Genomic DNA, 19,135 nt, shown 5'->3' with positions numbered 1-19,135 from the left:
GTTACTTCTCTCAACATTCTTCCTGGGAAGCTTGCTTCCTGGAGTTCTGGCTGTTTTGGTTTTTTCTCAAACTGAAATAATTTCAATGGAGGAATGGCCAATGCCCGAGTCTCTAGTGTCCAGGTGAAGCTAGAGATGAAGCTTTGGACTCTCCAGGGACGACGAGAACAGAGATCTGAAAGTCTTTTGTGTTCCTTTTTACCACTGAGATGTTAGGTGATATGACAATCCACATATTCCTGTTGCAATTAAATTGGCTAGAGCTATACAGCGCACAGCTACCTTCTGTGTTGAGTCCTTCAGGGAATTCAGATGCTGGGTCAAGGTGGCTAAAGGATCCCCACTGGGTACAGATAGGAGAGATACTCTGAGCATCTTAATTGTGCAAAGATGGCAGCATTTCTGGCTTGATGCAGAAGTTGGCTGATAGGGACCATGCAAAATGTAAGTGACTAATATCTTAGATGCAAACTTTAGATTACACTCTTGAGCTTGGGTTCCTAAATTCTGTCCAAGCTCTCTGTGGCCCCCAGGTAGCTTCAGTCTTGACAGAATTTCAAAAGTCAGCATCAAGCTGGAATATCCATTGAGAGTCATTATCTTGTAACTCTTGAGTTTCTACAGGTTGGGAAGTTTTCAGTGCCAGGAACCTTTTTCCCAGCTTATGCTAAGAAACCTGAGGCAGTCATTATTAGCTCTCTTAACGTCCTGAGGAATTTTGCCAGAGACTCTGAAGGTACAGATTTAAGTATATCCTTGACAACAGATACTAGTGGCATTGGTACATTTATTCAGGGTAAAACTCAAGCTATCCTCTTTTCAGAAGAAAAACTATTTTTAGGTATGTATATCTGCTGGTTCTCCCTCAAACAATGTAAGTTGGTGAACTAATACACATTTCTGGTGCTCTTGGACTCAGCATAACCATGGAGTAAGTAACAGTAGAAATCATATTGGGAAAAATCGATGTCGTTACTCCCCTTCCTGGTCAAAATAATGCATAATTTGTTAAAACAATAATTAGTTAACTCTTGACTGTTAATATTTTCATATTAATCCTCATAGTGTACCATAGAAGTAGGAAAATATTTATGTATCATGAAGTTTTTGCAAAGCAGTTTAATGACTTGAATGGCTAGACATGACAAGAGTTGGTATCAAAGCTGAAATAGAGGCTTGGGTTTTATTTTTCTTTTTTTTAATACATTAATTATCTCAACTATTATTGATCCCAGATCATTCCCACTCTGTTTCTGTACAATATTTCCTTCTTTTAGAGAATAAATAATTTAGTTTTGAATGTGATGTGAGCGGTTTTTATCAAATCCATACATTCAAAAACCAGGAAAAAATGAAATATGAAAAATAATGAGACTTTAGAAATATGTAATTGTCAGTCTGCTTTTGAACCCACTGAGATTCCTATTTTCACCATATTCTTAGCAATACTGGCAATCAGGAACTTAATTTTTAAAAATTATGTAAACTGAGATTCTGTGTGATCACCTATCTCCAGGTACTGGGGATGTCAGGTAAATCAGCCAAAAGAAGGTGCAGGGTGAAACTATAGTCCTAAGGAACCATCAGTTTTTGGACCCAGGTGATGTGTTTGGTACATGCGGGTACATGTGCCTGCTTCTGGATTCCTGACCTACCTTCTGGAGTTTGAGTCTGGACCTATGACAAAACAGCTCCTAGTAATTACAAGTGTTCGGCTTACTAAGAGCTGGTGGGTCCTTTTCACTGCTAGAAAGAGCACTTGTAAATTTCCAAGGCTCTTGGCCAAGAAAACTGTGTTCTGCTCTGAAATATTGGTCTATTTCACCGCTCCAAACACACATCCATCAAGTTAGAACTGGCATGTGTGGATTTATGAATTCTCGTGGGGGAGGAAAGAACTTCATGCAGACTAAATTGCACAGGACATCATTCACTAGCCATGATCAGTTGTTCATTTCAGTCTGTCATCTCTGTACCTGAATATTTCATTCTAATCTCTCTTTCAGTCTGCTTCACTATGGGTTTGGTTATCGGTTTTCTTAATTTTTTGTCATTAGTAATAACAGACCCTGTTATTTTGGAACTATGGTCCTTTCTGGTTTTGAGAGGCAACTTTAAGAAAAAGAGTTAAAGAAATACATTTGTCATGCATGAGTGATGACATCTTCAATTTAGTGAAATTAATTATAATGCTCTGTTGACCTGGGGTATATGCATTGAAGGTCCATTGTTGTGTGGAATATACGTACCTTTAAGCTACAAAGTTTTTCATAGCACCCGTCTCACAAATAATTACGAACAGCGCTTATTACATTGCACATCCTTTGAAAAAGTCAAGGAGGTACCACAGTACTGAAGCATTTCACAGTGATGAAGTATTCTAAGGCAGTTGAAACAGAAATTTGAAAACCTAGAATATCTTACTTTAGAAAGCTCTTTAATATTTTCAGTGTTTTTTGAATCCTTTTGAGCTTTACTCCTCAGTAAAAGTAACAATATAATTATATGTACAATGTGTACATTCTCCATGAATTCCTGTTTGAGGTTCGCAATTTCTAGTCTTGTAAGAACTAAACAGATAAATTAGTTAAAATCAGGAAGAAATTAGAGTGATTAAATTTACTTATTTATTTCAAAACCACCACAAAATATTTATTTAGTCTGATGGATACCTTACCTGAATTGTTAAAACAACTCTGGTGAAAACTACTATATCTGAGGCCCAATTTAGAGAAGATTATAGTGTGAAATATTTATGAAAGAAAATGTTGGGGTTTATATCAGATTGGGTTACACTTCTGAATAAGTATAATTAGGGAGCAAAAGTTCATCTAGTTTTTGGAGATGAAATCCTGTTTGCAGATGATCATAGTTACGTACAATTTTTAGTACAATACAAGCAGAGGCACATAGTTTTTCACTCCCTTGTCAATCTGTTAGAATAGACACAGAGAAACTTAACTGCTGCTAGGGAGTTTTATCATGCACAGTTGTAATCACCTGGACATGTGCTACAAGTATGTGTGGAAACCTGTCTGCACATGGTAAAGACCTATAATTAGAAATTAAGGGCTTGTAAAGACTTACCTGAAAACCTGGCCCTACTTTTCTGCCTGGTTTATATGTAAAACAAACTTTCTAGGAAAGGTTTTATTAACATTCCTCATTTTAAACCTGTGCATACCAGACCTTGTCAGGATTTAAAACATAAATTTCAATTTTAAAATAACTATAGAAATTAATCTTGTGGAAATCATTAAATTTTGCATTTGAAAACCCAAAACACTACTTTTGTGATGGAGCTGTGCCATTTGTGCAATTTGTTGAACTGAACTGAAACATTTCCTTTGCCTTTCATTTAACATTAATTTGTATTTTAGCTGCTTTGGGTCTTAGTAGGTTTTATTCTGCCATTCTTCCCTGCTGTTCTTTTCTACAGGCTCAGCTCCTTGATTAAACTATATTTTTCTTTATGTACCACACTTTGCCTTCTGATTGAACCATTTTAGCCATCACAAAATATCCCATTGGTTTTGCAGCCCAGAAAAAAGTAGAAAGTACCTTATGAAGGGAGGGTGAGGTTTTCATGTGGTTGTTAATACATTTCAAGATTTTGTACCTGGGACAAGAATTTTGGGCAATTTTTAAGTGAAAAGTATAAAACTGGTGTGTCAGTGAAGCCCCTGAGATTTGATAAAGTTGCAAGTGTCCTGCTGCATCTAAATGCAGATTATCTACATATCATTAAACCCACAGAGTTTTTATCTCAGTGGAAAAACTGTATCTGAACCAATTTCTGCAGCTCTAATAGAAATTCTCAGTGCCACATGTAGGGGGAAAATCTGCTCAGTATACATCCCATAAGAGGCAATAGTCCCAAAAGGTAAAATAACACCATAATCTTTCCACATGGCTTCTGTAATGGGAATACTGTAGAGTATAATTTATTGAAAGCTGCCAATATTGTATGTAAAAGCCTTGCTCAAGGAGAAATTACATCAGTCTTTAACCCTTAATAGCCGTACTTTGAATCATAGAAATGTTGGCCGGAGAGAACCTCTGGGGTTTATTTAGGCCAACCAGGCAGCTGAAACAGGACTGTCACCAGCACTACATCAGGTCAGACACGGCATGCTCCAGCCAAGTCCTCAAAAATAGCAAGGCTGGAGAGGCCTCCATCTTTTGGGGTAGCTTGTTCTAGGGTTACACTTCCCACCTTGGGGAGCTCTGTATCCGTTTGCTAGAACATTCATTTCTATTACACATTGATGTAAAAGGATGTTTTGTTAGGATGTCTCAGAAATTTCTGCCTCTGGTTTCAAAGCTCAATGGCCTGGCTGTTCAAATTACAATGTCTCAATCCAGTTTAAACCCACAAAACCTCTGAAAAGATTTTGAAATCTTTTTGGCAGCTGCTTCAATATTTGATTGGACTGCCTCTTTCAGCCCCATCACATAGCTAGATATCCTAGGGTGTCAGAATGCCATATTACATTCCATAGACACCCCATCACAACTAAAATTGCTTTTCCTTTCTTCTATAGCACAAGCATGCCTTACATTTTTAATCTAGAAATGTCTTCAGTGTATATTCCTATTTGCTATTTATTTATCCTTTCTTCTGCCCTTTAACAGAGCAGGTGCTTGATGAAAGAAAGGCTTTCCTGCTACTAGAATAGAAAATCATTTCCATATAAAAATGAAGAAGTTGTTCAAGACTTTTCTTTCCAGACTTTCTTCCATTTTCACATACCTTGGAAAACATTTGTGCTTCTTTTGTACTTGCAGGTGACAGCGCTTAAAGGTAACTAGTAACTGCTTTCAGCAAAAGAAACCAATGTGGAGTTGTGAGAGTATGTCATAGCATTCTACAAAGTCTATAAAGTTTAACACAAGCCATGTTCTGTAAAACTAATTATACCTAATTATTCCTAACTATTTTTCATTGTCAGATCTAAGATAGGTACAGATAAAAATGCTAATGCTTAGGATTTCCTTATGTCACACACTTTAAAAAGACCTGTCAGATCTGCAGAAACAGATGTTATATTTCAGAACTGCTGTAACTTTAAATATGTAGTGTGCCTTCTTATTAAGACATTAGCTTTCTTCTTTAGTTTTTATTCCTTTTTTACATTGAGCCTTCATTACATTGCAAATTCTTGTTTTGCTATTACGTTAAGATAGACTCTGGAGCCAGATATCCCCAGTTGTTGATTTTCCCCTCAAAAAAGCCAAATAAGTTTGAATCTCAACATCCTTGATTGAAACAACATAAAGAAAAAAATCATATTGAAAAAAATTTACTTAGGTTGTGCTTCAAGGATTAGAAAATTAAGACAAGGCAAGATAAATGAAGTGTTAATACTGTTTATCGCATGGCTGTCTGACTCAGGCAGTGTCCTGGTCCAGAAAGCAACACAGTGGTTCATTAGGTGAGAAGGCAGAGGAAAAGAATTAGACAATATTGCAAAATCTATGGAGCATGCAAGGAAAGGATTGTAGTGAGGGTCAGCATACTTAGCTGCTCTCTAACTTGCATGGATGTTATCAGTACAGAAGACAAGGAGAAACGGATGTCATGGAGACTGCAACAGTCTATACTGACACAAACCGAACTCCATCCTGTCATACCATCCCCTGTGTGATTATGCAGGCTGGTCAAATGCAAACTAGCATAGTTTTGTTGTAATTCTGCAACTACCCTTTCATTTGTAACTAGACCTACTAAAGGAAATGCTTCTGTGCTGAGGCATCTGCCCATGTTTTACCCAGATGGGAGGCTGTATTTGAACAGGTAGAAGCTGCTGAAAATTGTCTTAATTGATGGAGCAGGGGACACGATAGGAGAAGGGAAGGGATCAGCTGTCAGGGACCACCCATGGCATTACTCAGCTTTGAAAAGCAGAGAGGACTCGTACAGAGGAGTTTATAAGTAAACAGCCCCACTCTCGCAGATCACGGGCAGTTAAACAGGCAGTATAAAAATACATGTAGCATATTACAATGTTTTCATAAAAAATATAGTCCTCTTGATATCTTGCTGTTGCAAATAAATAATACTTTCTTTTAGAGAGATTTTAAGGAATTGATTACCACTGTCATTGCCCCCAGGTGAATCTATTCAAATTCTGAGTCAGGACTGTCAATATACTCACCGTTAGGACTGAGAAATTGCCTTGTAAATAAAGTACTGAAATGCTTTAGCCTGAGTTTTTCTGAGGGGAAGACCTGAGCAGGTGAGAACGTCAGGGCAGAAGTGAGATTAATTTACCAGCTATGCCACATTGCACACATACAACCCCAAAGTTTTGCTAGCAACCTTAAAACTGACTTCCTTCAAGTTGTCATCTCGTGGGATTTTTTTTGCGTATTTTGATAATACAGGTTTCATTTTAATGTAATCTGTATTGCTTATGGAGAAGAGTACTTATTTCTTAAAAAAGACAGAAATATATCACCTGTAGTAACTCAAATCCTTTTTGGCATGAATTGGACTCCAAACATATAAAACTGCAAAGCAGGTTTCTAACGCTGTAGCTGACAGCACAAAAAAAAAGTCATTACCATTAATTCTATTGCAACAGCACCTGGGGTCTCTAGTTATGGGTCAAGACCCTCCTGTCCCCATTGCTGGATTAACACAGGGTGAAAAGGCTGCTCTTGCCCAAAAGAGTATTACACTCTAAGAAAAGTTCTAACAGATGGGTACAGACTGATGGAGCACAGGGAAGCAAAGAGGGTATAGACAGACATGCACTTTGCGCTGAATGGACTAGAAGTGTTGTTTCCAATTCCAACCTTAGCTGCAAGGCATTTCATAGCCCAGAAAAGGACAGTGACAACCAGTTTGCCTAGGGAACAGTAACATTAAATGCAGAGACTCTTTGTGAAGTGACAGTGTGACCCTCTCCTTGAAGGAAATTATTTGCAAATGATTTACATACATCTAATTATATGCTTACAATTTTATTTCTTAAGTTAGCTATTTTTAGACTTTTATATTTTACTTGTAATCTAAAAATTAAATTAACATTGTATAATATTTGTTAATTTGCTTATGTTACTGATCTCTTTAAACCTTAAAAAAAATCTTGGCTGTTTTAGGGGAGGGACGAATCAGGATAATTAAAAAGTATCAAAGGCATTTGTCTTCACTACAAATACGTTAATGGTGTTAGAGCTGTTTATAAAGTATTCCTAGAGAAACAAAAAAGTTTAATTAAAACAGTTAGCTATATGTAGCGCTTTGTGTGTATTGACTGACACAGTCATGGAAAGCTGATACGGAAAATATCCCCATTTTGTCTATTCAATAAAGTGGGGAAGAGAAAAAGCCTGTTGTCTTGCAAAAGCAAAAAAGACTTAAATCTCCTACAATCTCCAAATATAGCCATCTAACAAATTACTGTTGAGAAGAGCTGTACATGCTTACCACAGAGAAGAAGAGTTTGCAGTACATTTATTTTCTCAATTTACCTGCTCCTTGATAAATGAGACTGAAGGAATTTATGACCTAGTTCTGCAGGAATGCAGGTGCATTTACCATGTACACTGGAGCTTCTATGCAACAGTAAGTATAAATGTTTAGAGAATTATCATAAAATACCAAGAGGAATGTGTTGCTTGCAGATCTGCTGAGTTAGCTCTCAAAATTCTTATGTATAGCTCTTACATGTAAAACAGTCAGGTCTCTACCTTGGAATAGATGCATCTCTATTGTAAGGGGAATCTTTATTGTGTTATACTGTAAGACTTGTGAATGCATATTGAAGTCTTCCTCATCACTGTGAAGAAAAGAGCTGTTCAGCTGTCTTATTTGTTTAGACATCTTCAGAATATCAGTTGCATGTCCCAGAGATGCAATCTGCAGTCTTATGTGGCAGCAAGGTGGTGACACAGTGTAGGCTGAGAGGGACAAGCCACCCAAAGCCTGCCCAGTCAGCATGCAGGGCTAGCCCACCAAGCGGGACAAGCACAGCTATCCAGCTCCCATTCCACATGGTAAACGGTTTGGGAGGAAAAGTCCTCCAGTAATAACCTCTAGGGTCATGCAGAGCTTCAGCTAGCTTTTTGGAGACTATTTTGGAGCTCCATTCGAAGGGACATGTCTCCCCCCACACCACTCCTTTCTTCTCTCACCAGATTTCTCGTTGTAGACGAGAAATAACTTCTCTGGAAAGAGAATATTTTGCCAAGTAGTGAAGGAGAAATGTAAGTAGCTAATTCACATGAATTATCTACCACCTTAAAAAATATCTGGGGCTCTGACTATGGAACTGTGTCTAGGCTGGTCCTCAGGGTTTTATCCAGCCCAGCAGAAGAAAAAAATAAAAGAGCAAAATCTTACTTTGCAAACAACAAAAGATAGGACTTCATTTAAAAATATTAATGTTTAATGTACAAACATAGTTAGGTTCTGGCCAGAAACTGGGACTTGAAATGTGTGAAGCTCTCGGTAATTCATGTACACGGTTTTATGGAGTTTGTACGTAGCATTTTGCGTTAGGTGGTAAAGCTGTAGAGCTCCACCCTGTGCTTACTTGTGACTGACAAAATAATTTTTAAAATATATCTTTCCAACATTGTTTTCTAATAAAATGCTAACATTGCAAGTATTTCATATCAGGCCTGTTGGTCTACCACTTACAAGCCATGAACACGCCCAGGAGTGATCAACCCGGAGAGACTTTGAAAATCACATCATAGTCCATGCACCTATAGTGCCTTCACTGGGGTGGATTACAAGCTTCCTGTAAGATAAAAAGTATCTCCCCTTACACTTGTGGCCTTCCAAAATGAGAATGTAAATTATTTAACAGATCACACCTTGCTGATGGCAAGAAATTAAATGCTTCCTGCGAAGGCATTTTGTCAGTACCTCCAAGAGGGCATCAATGTTACCATGAGAATGCAGAAATTTTACTTTCTTATTCTAAGCAGTGATACTTGCAATTTAATAGAGTTGAATTTTGCCAAATTTAATTTTTGGTTTTGAATTTCATTAAAGCTTAATTCTCAGGTTTTCAGTACTTCTGTGGTCTTGGCAATCTTTTTGTTGCTATCAGCACCATTACAATTAGATCTTGGGGTTTTGTTTTTCTTTTTTTAATCCCTTGATTGAGCACTTCTTCCTTCTGAAACTATTTAGTTCATTGAATATTTATTGTGCCATGAATTCATTTTCAGTGAGCATACTGGGTCAATATCTTGTTATGACTTTGTTGCGTTACATGAATTAAAATTTTATAAAATATAATTATTTTATGATAGCTTCTAAGAATATATTCAGTTAGAAATACAAAAGCCAACTTATTTACAAAGTCAGCCTTACAAAAAAATTACTTAGGATGTCACCTTTCAAATTACGTTAATTTTTGGTAGACATGGCAAAGGTTAACCTTGTATCTAAAAACGCTTTAACCAAAAGGAATTTGTTTAGTTTGTAAAACTCTTTGGGTTTTAAAAGTCTTTATAACATCTATCTCACTGTATGTCTTTAGCCAGTTAAAACCTTCCTTTAAGGATCTAGGGAAAGATACAGTTTCTTCTGGATCAGTGCCCAAGAAGAACACCCGTCAGTGTATCTGTGAAAGGTACTGCATCATTTAGGGCAGGCATTCAAAAGGAACCTGATATGAAGGTAGCCATTGCACCTACATGCCTTTGGCTGCAGAGGTTGGTGTATCTTGAGTGTGCAAGCCTCATGGAGCAGTGAGGCATACAGGGACCTTGAATTTTTGTCTGACTGCACTGTGCTGAAGTTCAAACTTTCTCTGGATGATGTTACAGATGCTCAAAGATCAGTGGTAGAATTTCCAAAGTCTGGCAGAGGTTTACAATTTTATCTGACATGTTCAAATGGTGATTTTTTAATTTGATTCATAATAAAGAAATTGACTAGATGCGAAGATATGGCCCAGATCTCAGCATTGTTAGGAGCATGTTTATGCCTTGGATTTTGGCTCATGCCCATCTCTTACTTAATTCGTTAATTTAGGAAGAGATGTAATAAAAATTCTATCCAGTTTCTCTGCAATGGAAGTCAAATGGCATTTTTATTGAATCTATCCATTCCGAGTGTCCACTTAACTTCTAATATGACACTGACCCTAAAATTTGTTGCTCATGAATCCTCATTTATAATTTTGGAGAGTTGTCTCATCAAGGTTTGTTTCTGAGAAGGGCATGGTTTTGAAACTCAGCTTATTATTCTTTTTACTTTAAAATATTTTTCTTGTCATTGCCATTGTTTGCAAGCTCCCCAAAATATGCTGTTAATTATTTCCCATGGAGGCTTAAATTTTATGTATAGCACTTAAATGAATGAAAGCTTTATTCTGGTTTATATGTTAAGCTTTAAATAGATGAACAACACAGATCTGAAGCATGAAATCTTCTTATAAAATTTGTCCTCCCCCCTCTAAAGATTTTATCTACTTAATAGAAAAAGACATGGAGTACTTTACAGAAAAGGGTTTTTTTTTTTCCTCTTTGATTAGATGTTAAAGGGATTTCTTGTGGGTTTTATTGTCTGTAATGTGGGCATTCATCAAGCAAAAGTGTATAAACTTTTATTTGTATATGTAGAAAATGTTCTGTAGTTTCCATCATGTTAATATCCACGTGCCTCACTTCTGTTGGTTCTTAAAAGTTCACTGAGCCCAGAGGTTAAGTATAATCTGCTCGTACAAGGTTAACATAGTTCACTCCTCATTATCTGCATAATATGGTGCAATGAATGCACTAGAATGGTACCAAAGATTGTGACCCAGACAAAGAAAAAAGGGGGAAAATATTAAACCAGACATAAATTAGATTTAAAAATATACAGTTATTGTGTCACAAAGGAAAGAGAAAAGTGATGCTATGAAAACTGTGGAGAGTAGATACCTCTGCCATCCATGGATCTGAAGCACTAATCCTGATACTTGCTTCATACATGGCCATTCCCAGGTGGCATGGCTGGTGCCTGAGCGCTGGTCCCAGAGTCACAGAGGGCAGCCCTGAGTGGTTCTGTGTGCCCCTACCACAAGGACTCCAGCTGCAGGCAGCTGAGATAAAACTACATTTCACAGTCCAAGTTAAATGCATTTCTTTTATGTGTCATGTCAAGAATTTCTCTCCACAAAATCTGACTATGTGGATTTGACTGCAGTAGATGTTCCTTTAGTTCAGTTGCATTGTAAGTCTCATTGATACCCATGTTGTGTGTCTTTCTTGCTTAAGGAAAAAAAATATAATTAAATCCATCATACTAAAGAATATACTCCATTAAGGACCATATTTTACAATGCAAAAATAAGAAAACCCATTTTTAAACTAAATTATTTTGGGAGTAGCTTTAATATTTTCCAGCAGCTTCAGTGCTTGAGAAAAAATGTTAATGTCTTTACTGTATTTGTTTTCTTTCTCATTTTAGGTGTCTATTGTTTGCAGGAACGTGTGTTAACAAAATAAAGACCAAGGGGAGTACATTAATGCTAATGGTTCCTCATTTTCATGCAGCCATTATGCTTATGTCTGTTGTACTAATACTGAAGTCTTTCTAGTCTAAACTTCATGTACTGCCACTTCTTTCTCTTTTTTTTTTTGAATGCCAGCTAATTATCTTCTTCAAATATAGCCTCTAGCCAGAGCTGTTCCTTTGTAGCCTGTACTTGTTGACGCATCATACATATGCACCTCAGGTTTCCTCTTACACATACATTTACTTATTATCTTAATTTTGAAAAGAGCATAAAATCATGTCTTGTCTTTTACTACTGTGCAATTATGCCATGCAGGCACACATGGTGGAGCTGGATTTTCACACTCCTAGAACCTGCAGATGTATGACACCTGTATTGAGTTTCATTTTCCTGTATCTGGGAAGAGTTCGCAAGCTATATGATTGTGGTTTTTTTCATTTTTAGTACATATTTTTTCTAATCTGTGTGAAAGAAAAGTCTGGTTCATGTTTTATTTGTGACCTGATACAATAAGGTCTACCACATTTACAGTCCTCCAGAAGCAGTGGTTGAAAACATGATTGTTCCTGTCATCTCTGGGGGTCTTTGATCCTTAAACCATCTGCTCTGGTACCTGGGAGCCTCTCCTAACATGACAGGCAAAATTCCATCATAGATCAAATGTGTAAACAAATGATCAGGTTTTGTGACAATGAAAGGGTGACAGCAATGTTGCACAGGTTTACGTAGCAGGAATGGTGCTGTTTAGTGTATTAATAGTCTGGGGGGGTTGTGGAACGCAAATGTTTTAGCAGGAAAAAAATCAGATGTCAAAACCCTTTTGACTAGACAGGGATAAAAAAGGCTTTAGGGATCTTGAGGAGAACTTGAATACCTTAAATGAGTAATCACCATGAGAACAGAGGCAATGATTATTCACTAATGCAGAGTCGTGCACGCTAGAAGTAGTAAAATTAGTTTTCTTATATACCTCTAAATTAAGAATGCGTTGTATCAGCCAGAAACAACTAAAGAGTAACTTCAAAATTCTTTGGAAGCAATCTTAAAAGCAAAGCTAATATTTTAATGTCTAATGAATGATAATTAGGGCTTGATGAGGTAAACATATTCATTATACTGTTATACAAAATGATGGTAACATCTTATCTCAAGTATAATGTTAGCTCTGGTCCCCCCTCCTCAAGTGCTCTTTAACTATGATACATTCTGAAGAAGCAACATGGACAGTTGATAGAAGTAATTTGGACATGTAAAATCTATCTCACAGAGATAAGACTATAATCATAAGTGCTTTTACCTAAAAATAAGGGTATTCATCTACTTCTACCTAAGCAATTGTTTTGCCCTAAGCTTTATTTCTTAGAGGTTAATATTTCAAGAAAACACGGGAGAGAGAGAGAGGGAGGAGCTAAAATCTTGGCTTCGTTGAGATCAGTGAGACCTTTGCTACAGTTCTCCCCCATTTAAAATGGAAATATGAGATGATCATTTGCAAATTGGAGTGTGCAGCTATGTAATGAAAGGGTGGTGTGATTTCCCATGCCAACATACAGCTTCTTATTGTCTGACTGTAGATCTGGAATGAGGAGCTGTGAGCAGTGACCAGGGACTGCTGCAGTGGGAGCCAAGACAGCTCTCAGGGCATATGGTGATTTTCATTTAAAAATGCATTGCAGTGATGAAGGATCTAATTGCTCTTGTATAGATTTTATCTTTTTCTTAATAACCCTAAACTGTTCACTACAACATACATTAGTAGGCATAAAACACAGAGAATCTGTGTTAAAAGTTATCATCTATTTATGTTAGAAGGCTGCATGTGCTCCAGTTCAGGATATTTATTTTTATTTATTTTTCAGTGTTTGGTGACTTATTTACATGTTTTTGTCTTTTTTTTTCTCCAGTATTTCTAGGTTTTGTTTGGGTTTAGATGGTTTTGCATTGCTTGGTATTTCATAAGGTACAGTTCTAGGTTTCAGAGAAGTATAAAGAAGATGTGGCATGTAATAAAGCCATTGCCATCTTTTGTGCTTTCATTTAGAGCTCCAGAGTTTTTCAGCTGAGTCAGAAAAACATAACAGCATAACACATAGCCCTTAAAGATAACCCATGTTTGACAGCTTCCTTTAGTTTGCCCCATCATTACTCAATACATCTCCTCTTTCCCTTCTATCAGCGTAACATTGATTACAGTCTTTCCTCACCGGTGTAAAAGAGCCAAGTGTGGTCTGGGCCTACACGAGTTTCAAATACTCTTTAAAAACAAAAAGGTGATGATGTGGGATCAGATAGGCTTTTCTACCTTCACATCTCCCCTAGGAATACTTAAGGCCCTGAATATGATACAGAACCACAGCTCAGAGAAGGCTGGCCTTTGTTCCACCCTTTCTCTTCTAACATCATCAGCACTGGTCTACTGGGGAACTATTCCTGCTTCTAGGCATTCAGGGATGCTCTGAGAGTTACTCCTCATCCTTACATCTTTGCACTTCCTGACACAGTAGTGCAGAATAAACCAGTTTTGGCCTACTTTTTCACTAGAAAAAAATGTTTGTCATTTTATAGAATAAAGAAAATGAAACTGTGTTCTAAGCTGTTGAAATACCAAACAGGATTTTGGTATGTTAAGCGTCTGGTGTGTAAGGAAAATCTAAATAGATGTATAGAATGAATCAGCAAATTATGGGGAGTGATGTACTTGCTCAGTGCAGTGCAAGCACCAAATCAAGGGAAGACTGAGTTTCTGTATGTCCAGTAAATGAGATAATGTGTTTTACATCTGGTTATAAAGTATGTCATCAATGGATGCTTAAACGCTTGTTTATGTTTCTGCTGGTACTTGAGCACTTCCCAGATACAGGTAAATGAAACTCAATACAGCTTCTTCCAGCAATTTTCAAAGTAGCCTAATGGAGCTTGATATCCAATTCGTACTGACTTTTCTGATAGGACTTGATTACTTGAGTGCTCTTATTCCCTTTGAAAAATCTTCCTCTTAATTATGCTAATCGATGCTTTAAAATGTTTTCAAAGTCACAGAGCTATATGCAGATAATGCTAATTCAGAACCAGACAAGATTCATAACGTTAAATTCAAGGAAACTCCCTCTGACTACAAGGTATATTTATTTTTCTTTTCTTCCCTGAGGGTAGAAATTAATTACTCAAATTTGCTGAAGAATCTGCTGAGAGCTGTTAGCTACAGGAACCAAAAAAGTAAAAGTAATTAGTCAGTCGTTAACCCAGGACTATTTCCATTGTATAATGAAAGTATTTACAGCCAACAGTATCTTGTATTTAATTCCAAATGAAAAAAAAATGTAGTGCTATTAAGAAAAATCTGAGAAGTGCAGTCGATCTGGAAATCTTGCAGCATTTTATGTACTTTGGCTGAAACCTCATCCTATATAATTTCTTCAAAAGGTCCTGATTAGGATTGTCTCTAACAGTGAACACAGAAATGAAAAGCTGTAAATATGGCTTTATCTACAAATCAGAGCAATGTATTTATTGGGTTTTCACTTTCAGATACACATAATCTGTTCCAAGTCTCATGGTACATCTCTAAAGAAAGTTACCTAATAGCTTTTCATTGTATAGTGGGCAGTTTTTGTTAACAACTGCTGGTAATTGCTAGCTGCTACTGTTGTAGCTCAGTGATAAGCCATTCATCTTACTGATTAAGAACGTTTGTCTGACCCCCAGTTATGTCACAGAACTGGGCACAGAGTGCTGAAATCATCTCAGATAATGGTGTCTCAGCCAGAATTGCTTGTTAGCAACTGTAAAATGCTAATATTGTGTTTGGTATTTTGTTAGTATAATTATATTAGAGATATAGATACAGTACAAGCCAGCGCGGGGTCCTGCCCTGGGGAGGGACAGCCCCTGCACCAGCACAGGCTGGGGGGGGGCTGCTGGGGGGCAGCTCTGCGGGGAAGGGCCGGGCGGTGCTGGGGGACAGCCGGTTGCCCGCGGGCCAGCGGTGGCCCTGTGGCCGAGAAGGCGGGTGGGACCCTGGGGCGCGTTAGGGGCAGCGTGGCCGGCGGGTGCAGGGAGCTGATCCTGCCCCTCTGCTCGGGCTGGTGAGGCCCATCGGGAGTGCTGGGCCCAGCGCTGGGCTCCCCAGTCACGGGAGACGGGGAGCTGCTGGGGAGGGCCCAGCGGGGGCTGCGGAGCTGGTGAGGGGCCTGGAGCACCTCCCTGGTGAGGAGAGGCTGGCAGAGCTGGGGCTGTGGAGCTGGAGAAGGCCGAGGGGGGTCTCACCCGTGCGTACCAACACCTTGAGGGTGGGTGGCAGGAGGACGGGGCCGGGCTCCTTCCAGTGGTGCCCAGCGACAGGACCGGGGGCAACGGGCACAAACTGCAACACGGGAAGTTCCAGCTGAATATGAGGAAAAAGCTCTTTACTTGGAGGGTGGCGGAGCCCTGGCACAGGCTGCCCAGGGAGGCTGTGGAGTCTCCTTCTCTGGAGACATTCAAACCCACCTGGACGCGATGCTGTGCAGCCTGCTCTGGGTGAGCCTGCTTCAGCAGGGGCTTGGGCTAGGTGATCTCCAGAGCTGCCTTCCAGCCCCGACCAACCTGTGATTCTGTGCTGTTATAGGGAATTCTACTCTTTGATACAATATAGGTGTTTATTTTAGTACCTTGCCTTTGCTAGTAGTGATGCATTCTTTAGGAACAATGATGTTTCAATAGGGTTTGGTGTTTTGCTTGGTAACCTTGAACATAAAGTGTGCTGTAAAGGAGAAACCAGTTCACATATGTCTGTCAGTTAAATAATGGAGTCATCCATCTTTTCTTGATAGCACTGAAAATGTATTAGTCTGAAAGTGAGGCCCGTAATGTTTCATATAAAGTTACAATAGTTAAACTTAGTAACTGGGGGGGGTGGGGTGGGGTGGGGTGTGTGGCAGCTGAAACTGAGGTGGAGAAACTTGCAATCAGATGCAATATGACCACTAAGAACAGTGAATGTGAAATTCATTCAGATAACAAAAGGCAGAAAAATGGGAATACAGAGGCCAAGATTCAGTGACTTTTAGAACGCTTCCAGGAAAGAGATTTTATCCAAAGAGGCATTATTTCAGTATTCACAGATCAGTTACAGTTATTTTAAATAACTTGTTTCAGTTTTGCAGTTCTTTCAAAGACTAGAATACTTTCAAAACTTGAAGCTGAATTTAATGATTGTATTTCTTTACATTAGGTTTAGATAGATATTTTTTAACTCTGTCTACTGTCTGCCAGGGATTTTCTTAGGTTTTTGTTCATTATTCTTTAATGTGTCTGATTACACTCCCTATCACAAGCATAGCAATGAAATCTGCTGTACAAAGGGCCATATTATTGTTGGGAAGTGTAGTGTAATCTCAGGAAAACAGTAGTGCACAGAGGACTTGGATCAGTTCAGTGACCTTTTTTTCACTTTTGCTTTTCTTTCCCGTTTTAAATAATTGGGAGCCACAAACATAAAATAGCCTCAACTGATTAATACTTTCTATCAAGGAAAAATCAAAGCGGTTTTCCTATGCTTCCTTGTCTGTTGGCAAGGTGAACCAGCCCACTCAGTTCTGCCATCTTACAAGAATGCAGAGTGCTTTCATTTATGCTTCTGATTAAATTCACTGGCCTGCACAGAGCGGGTCAACAGGGTTGTGGCTGAACCTTATGCTGTCATCACCCAGACCTTCTGGCTTAGCTTTCCTTGTAGAAGAGCATGCCAGAGAGTATGGAGCTGAGGATGGTAGCAGCCATGGCTCAACAAGTCTGCTGTAAGTGGTAAATTCTTACAGACATTTTCCCCAACTTGGAGGTGCTGGGGCAGATACTTCAAATCTGCCCCCTACTTTTGCAGATATACTTTACAAGGGGATTTCCCCCGGTTCGTACTTGGATTGATCCAAAATTAAGAAATGGATGCTCACTGGAGAGAGAATAAGCTTCAGGAGGTGATTCAGCCTGTCAGGTCTCAGCTTACAACAGGGGGACCCCCAACCAATTTTTCTGAAATAAAACTGCCTGCCAGGAATATTTTGTTTTGGAGCTCTCCCTGAATATCCAGGAAAGATTCCTAATCTTCCAAGCAAACTGATTAACAGGCAAAACTGGGCACACAAATTGATTTTTATATTTTTTTTTCCTATCTGGATTTTTTTGAAGCATTGTGTTTATGCAATTCATTTAGGTTGGTTGTTTTCCAAAAGAACTGCATACTTTTCCCTGGTTGGTTGCTTTGGTGGTTTGTTGTGGTTTGTTGTTGTTTTTTAAATATCTATGAGGCAGTAGCTAATTCTACTTTCTCTAGCACACATAAGAGTCATTTAGCAAAATGAAAGGAAAGATTAAATGAACAATTTAGAAAAAACTTGCCAAAGCATCTTTTGAAAATTAATTTAGGTTTGTAAGTTATGTTTAGTTGTTTGAATCTTTTCTACTGCAAAAAGAAATATGTAAAAAGCTCTAAATATGTAATTATTATTATAAAAATTTAATCTTAGAATCTCAAAAAGCTTTCCAAGTATTAATTAATGGAAAGAATCAAATCGATGTTGCATTCTTGCTGCAGTGTTATTGGGTGATGATTTTTTCTTTTCAGTGCCTTAATGGATTTTGTGAATTATCTAATTAGACCTGTAATATGCGATTCAAAGCCACTTGATTTCCATACAGAAATACAGTTCATAATCATGCATAAAAATAAATACTCCAGAGAGACAATACTTAACGTGCTGTATAAATTCCTACAGTTTAATGATCTTTTTATTCTTGGAATTGTGTGAAGAATGCAGTGTCTTCTAAATAATTATCGGGAGGGGGTGAGGGGGTGTTAGAATTGTTTTGTTCTATAGAACGTGCAGATTTCATGGTGTCGGTATTCCTTAGAAGTTCTTTTTATGCTTTGTTTTTCAGGTTGGCTTCATGAGCTAGGGAAACGTATTGAGTCTCCTTACTATGAGAACAACACACTAGGGGGCCCATCAATCAGAAGTGCCTATATAGCTGCCCTATATTTCACTCTCAGCAGCCTCACCAGTGTTGGGTTTGGAAATGTCTCAGCCAATACCGATGCTGAAAAGATCTTCTCCATTTGCACAATGCTGATTGGGGGTATGTACAAATGCTAAGTATCATATAAAATGTTTGGGGGAAGGGTAGGGACAAGTAAAATAAGAGGTGAGATTTTGTTAAAGTTTCTTTAAAAATAAGACAAGCCACAACAGAAAATTGAATTTAAAATGGCAAAAGAAGGAAATAACTCTCTTAAGCAGACATATTTCTAAGGTTTCAATCACTTGTGGCAACAAAAGACAGTTGTCACCCAGTAAAATGCAAACACACTACTGTCAGTGAGTGGAGCCCAACCATGTGCCAGCGCATTTTGGTTACATGCCAGGCAGTTTTTAATTCAGCCAGGTAATAGGTTCAGCTCCAGTTCAGGCCCCGCAGCAGCCCTGGGAATGGTGGTGAGGGCAAGTGGTTAGCACAGCAGCGAACCTGGCTGTGAGCTAGTGCAGATCCTCATCTGAAGGATTGGCCCAGAGAGAAGACAGCAGAGATAGGACAGAGCCAGGAGGACTGTTTAGTGAGCTGTAGGTGACTATCATAAACAAAAAGCAGTTTAATTATCATTAAGTCACCACTTACCACTAAGACATGGT

At 38.4% G+C, this 19,135-nt stretch overlaps 1 protein-coding gene across 2 annotated transcripts in view; it reads left to right on the top strand.

The window, feature by feature from the left end:
- KCNH8 (potassium voltage-gated channel subfamily H member 8) overlaps nucleotides 1-19,135 on the top strand; it is a 200,870-nt gene that overhangs the window by 132,691 nt on the left and 49,044 nt on the right. For both annotated transcript variants that reach the window (XM_080384929.1, XM_080384928.1), the window contains one exon: nucleotides 18,387-18,584. In XM_080384929.1, coding sequence (XP_080241055.1) covers nucleotides 18,387-18,584 — 198 coding nt within the window. The remainder of the gene's footprint in view (nucleotides 1-18,386; nucleotides 18,585-19,135) is intronic.

The sequence above is a fragment of the Falco punctatus genome (assembly GCF_963210335.1).
Source record: "Falco punctatus genome assembly, chromosome: 4".
Lineage (NCBI taxonomy): Eukaryota > Metazoa > Chordata > Aves > Falconiformes > Falconidae > Falco > Falco punctatus.
This window is presented reverse-complemented; position numbering and strand designations above follow the sequence as displayed.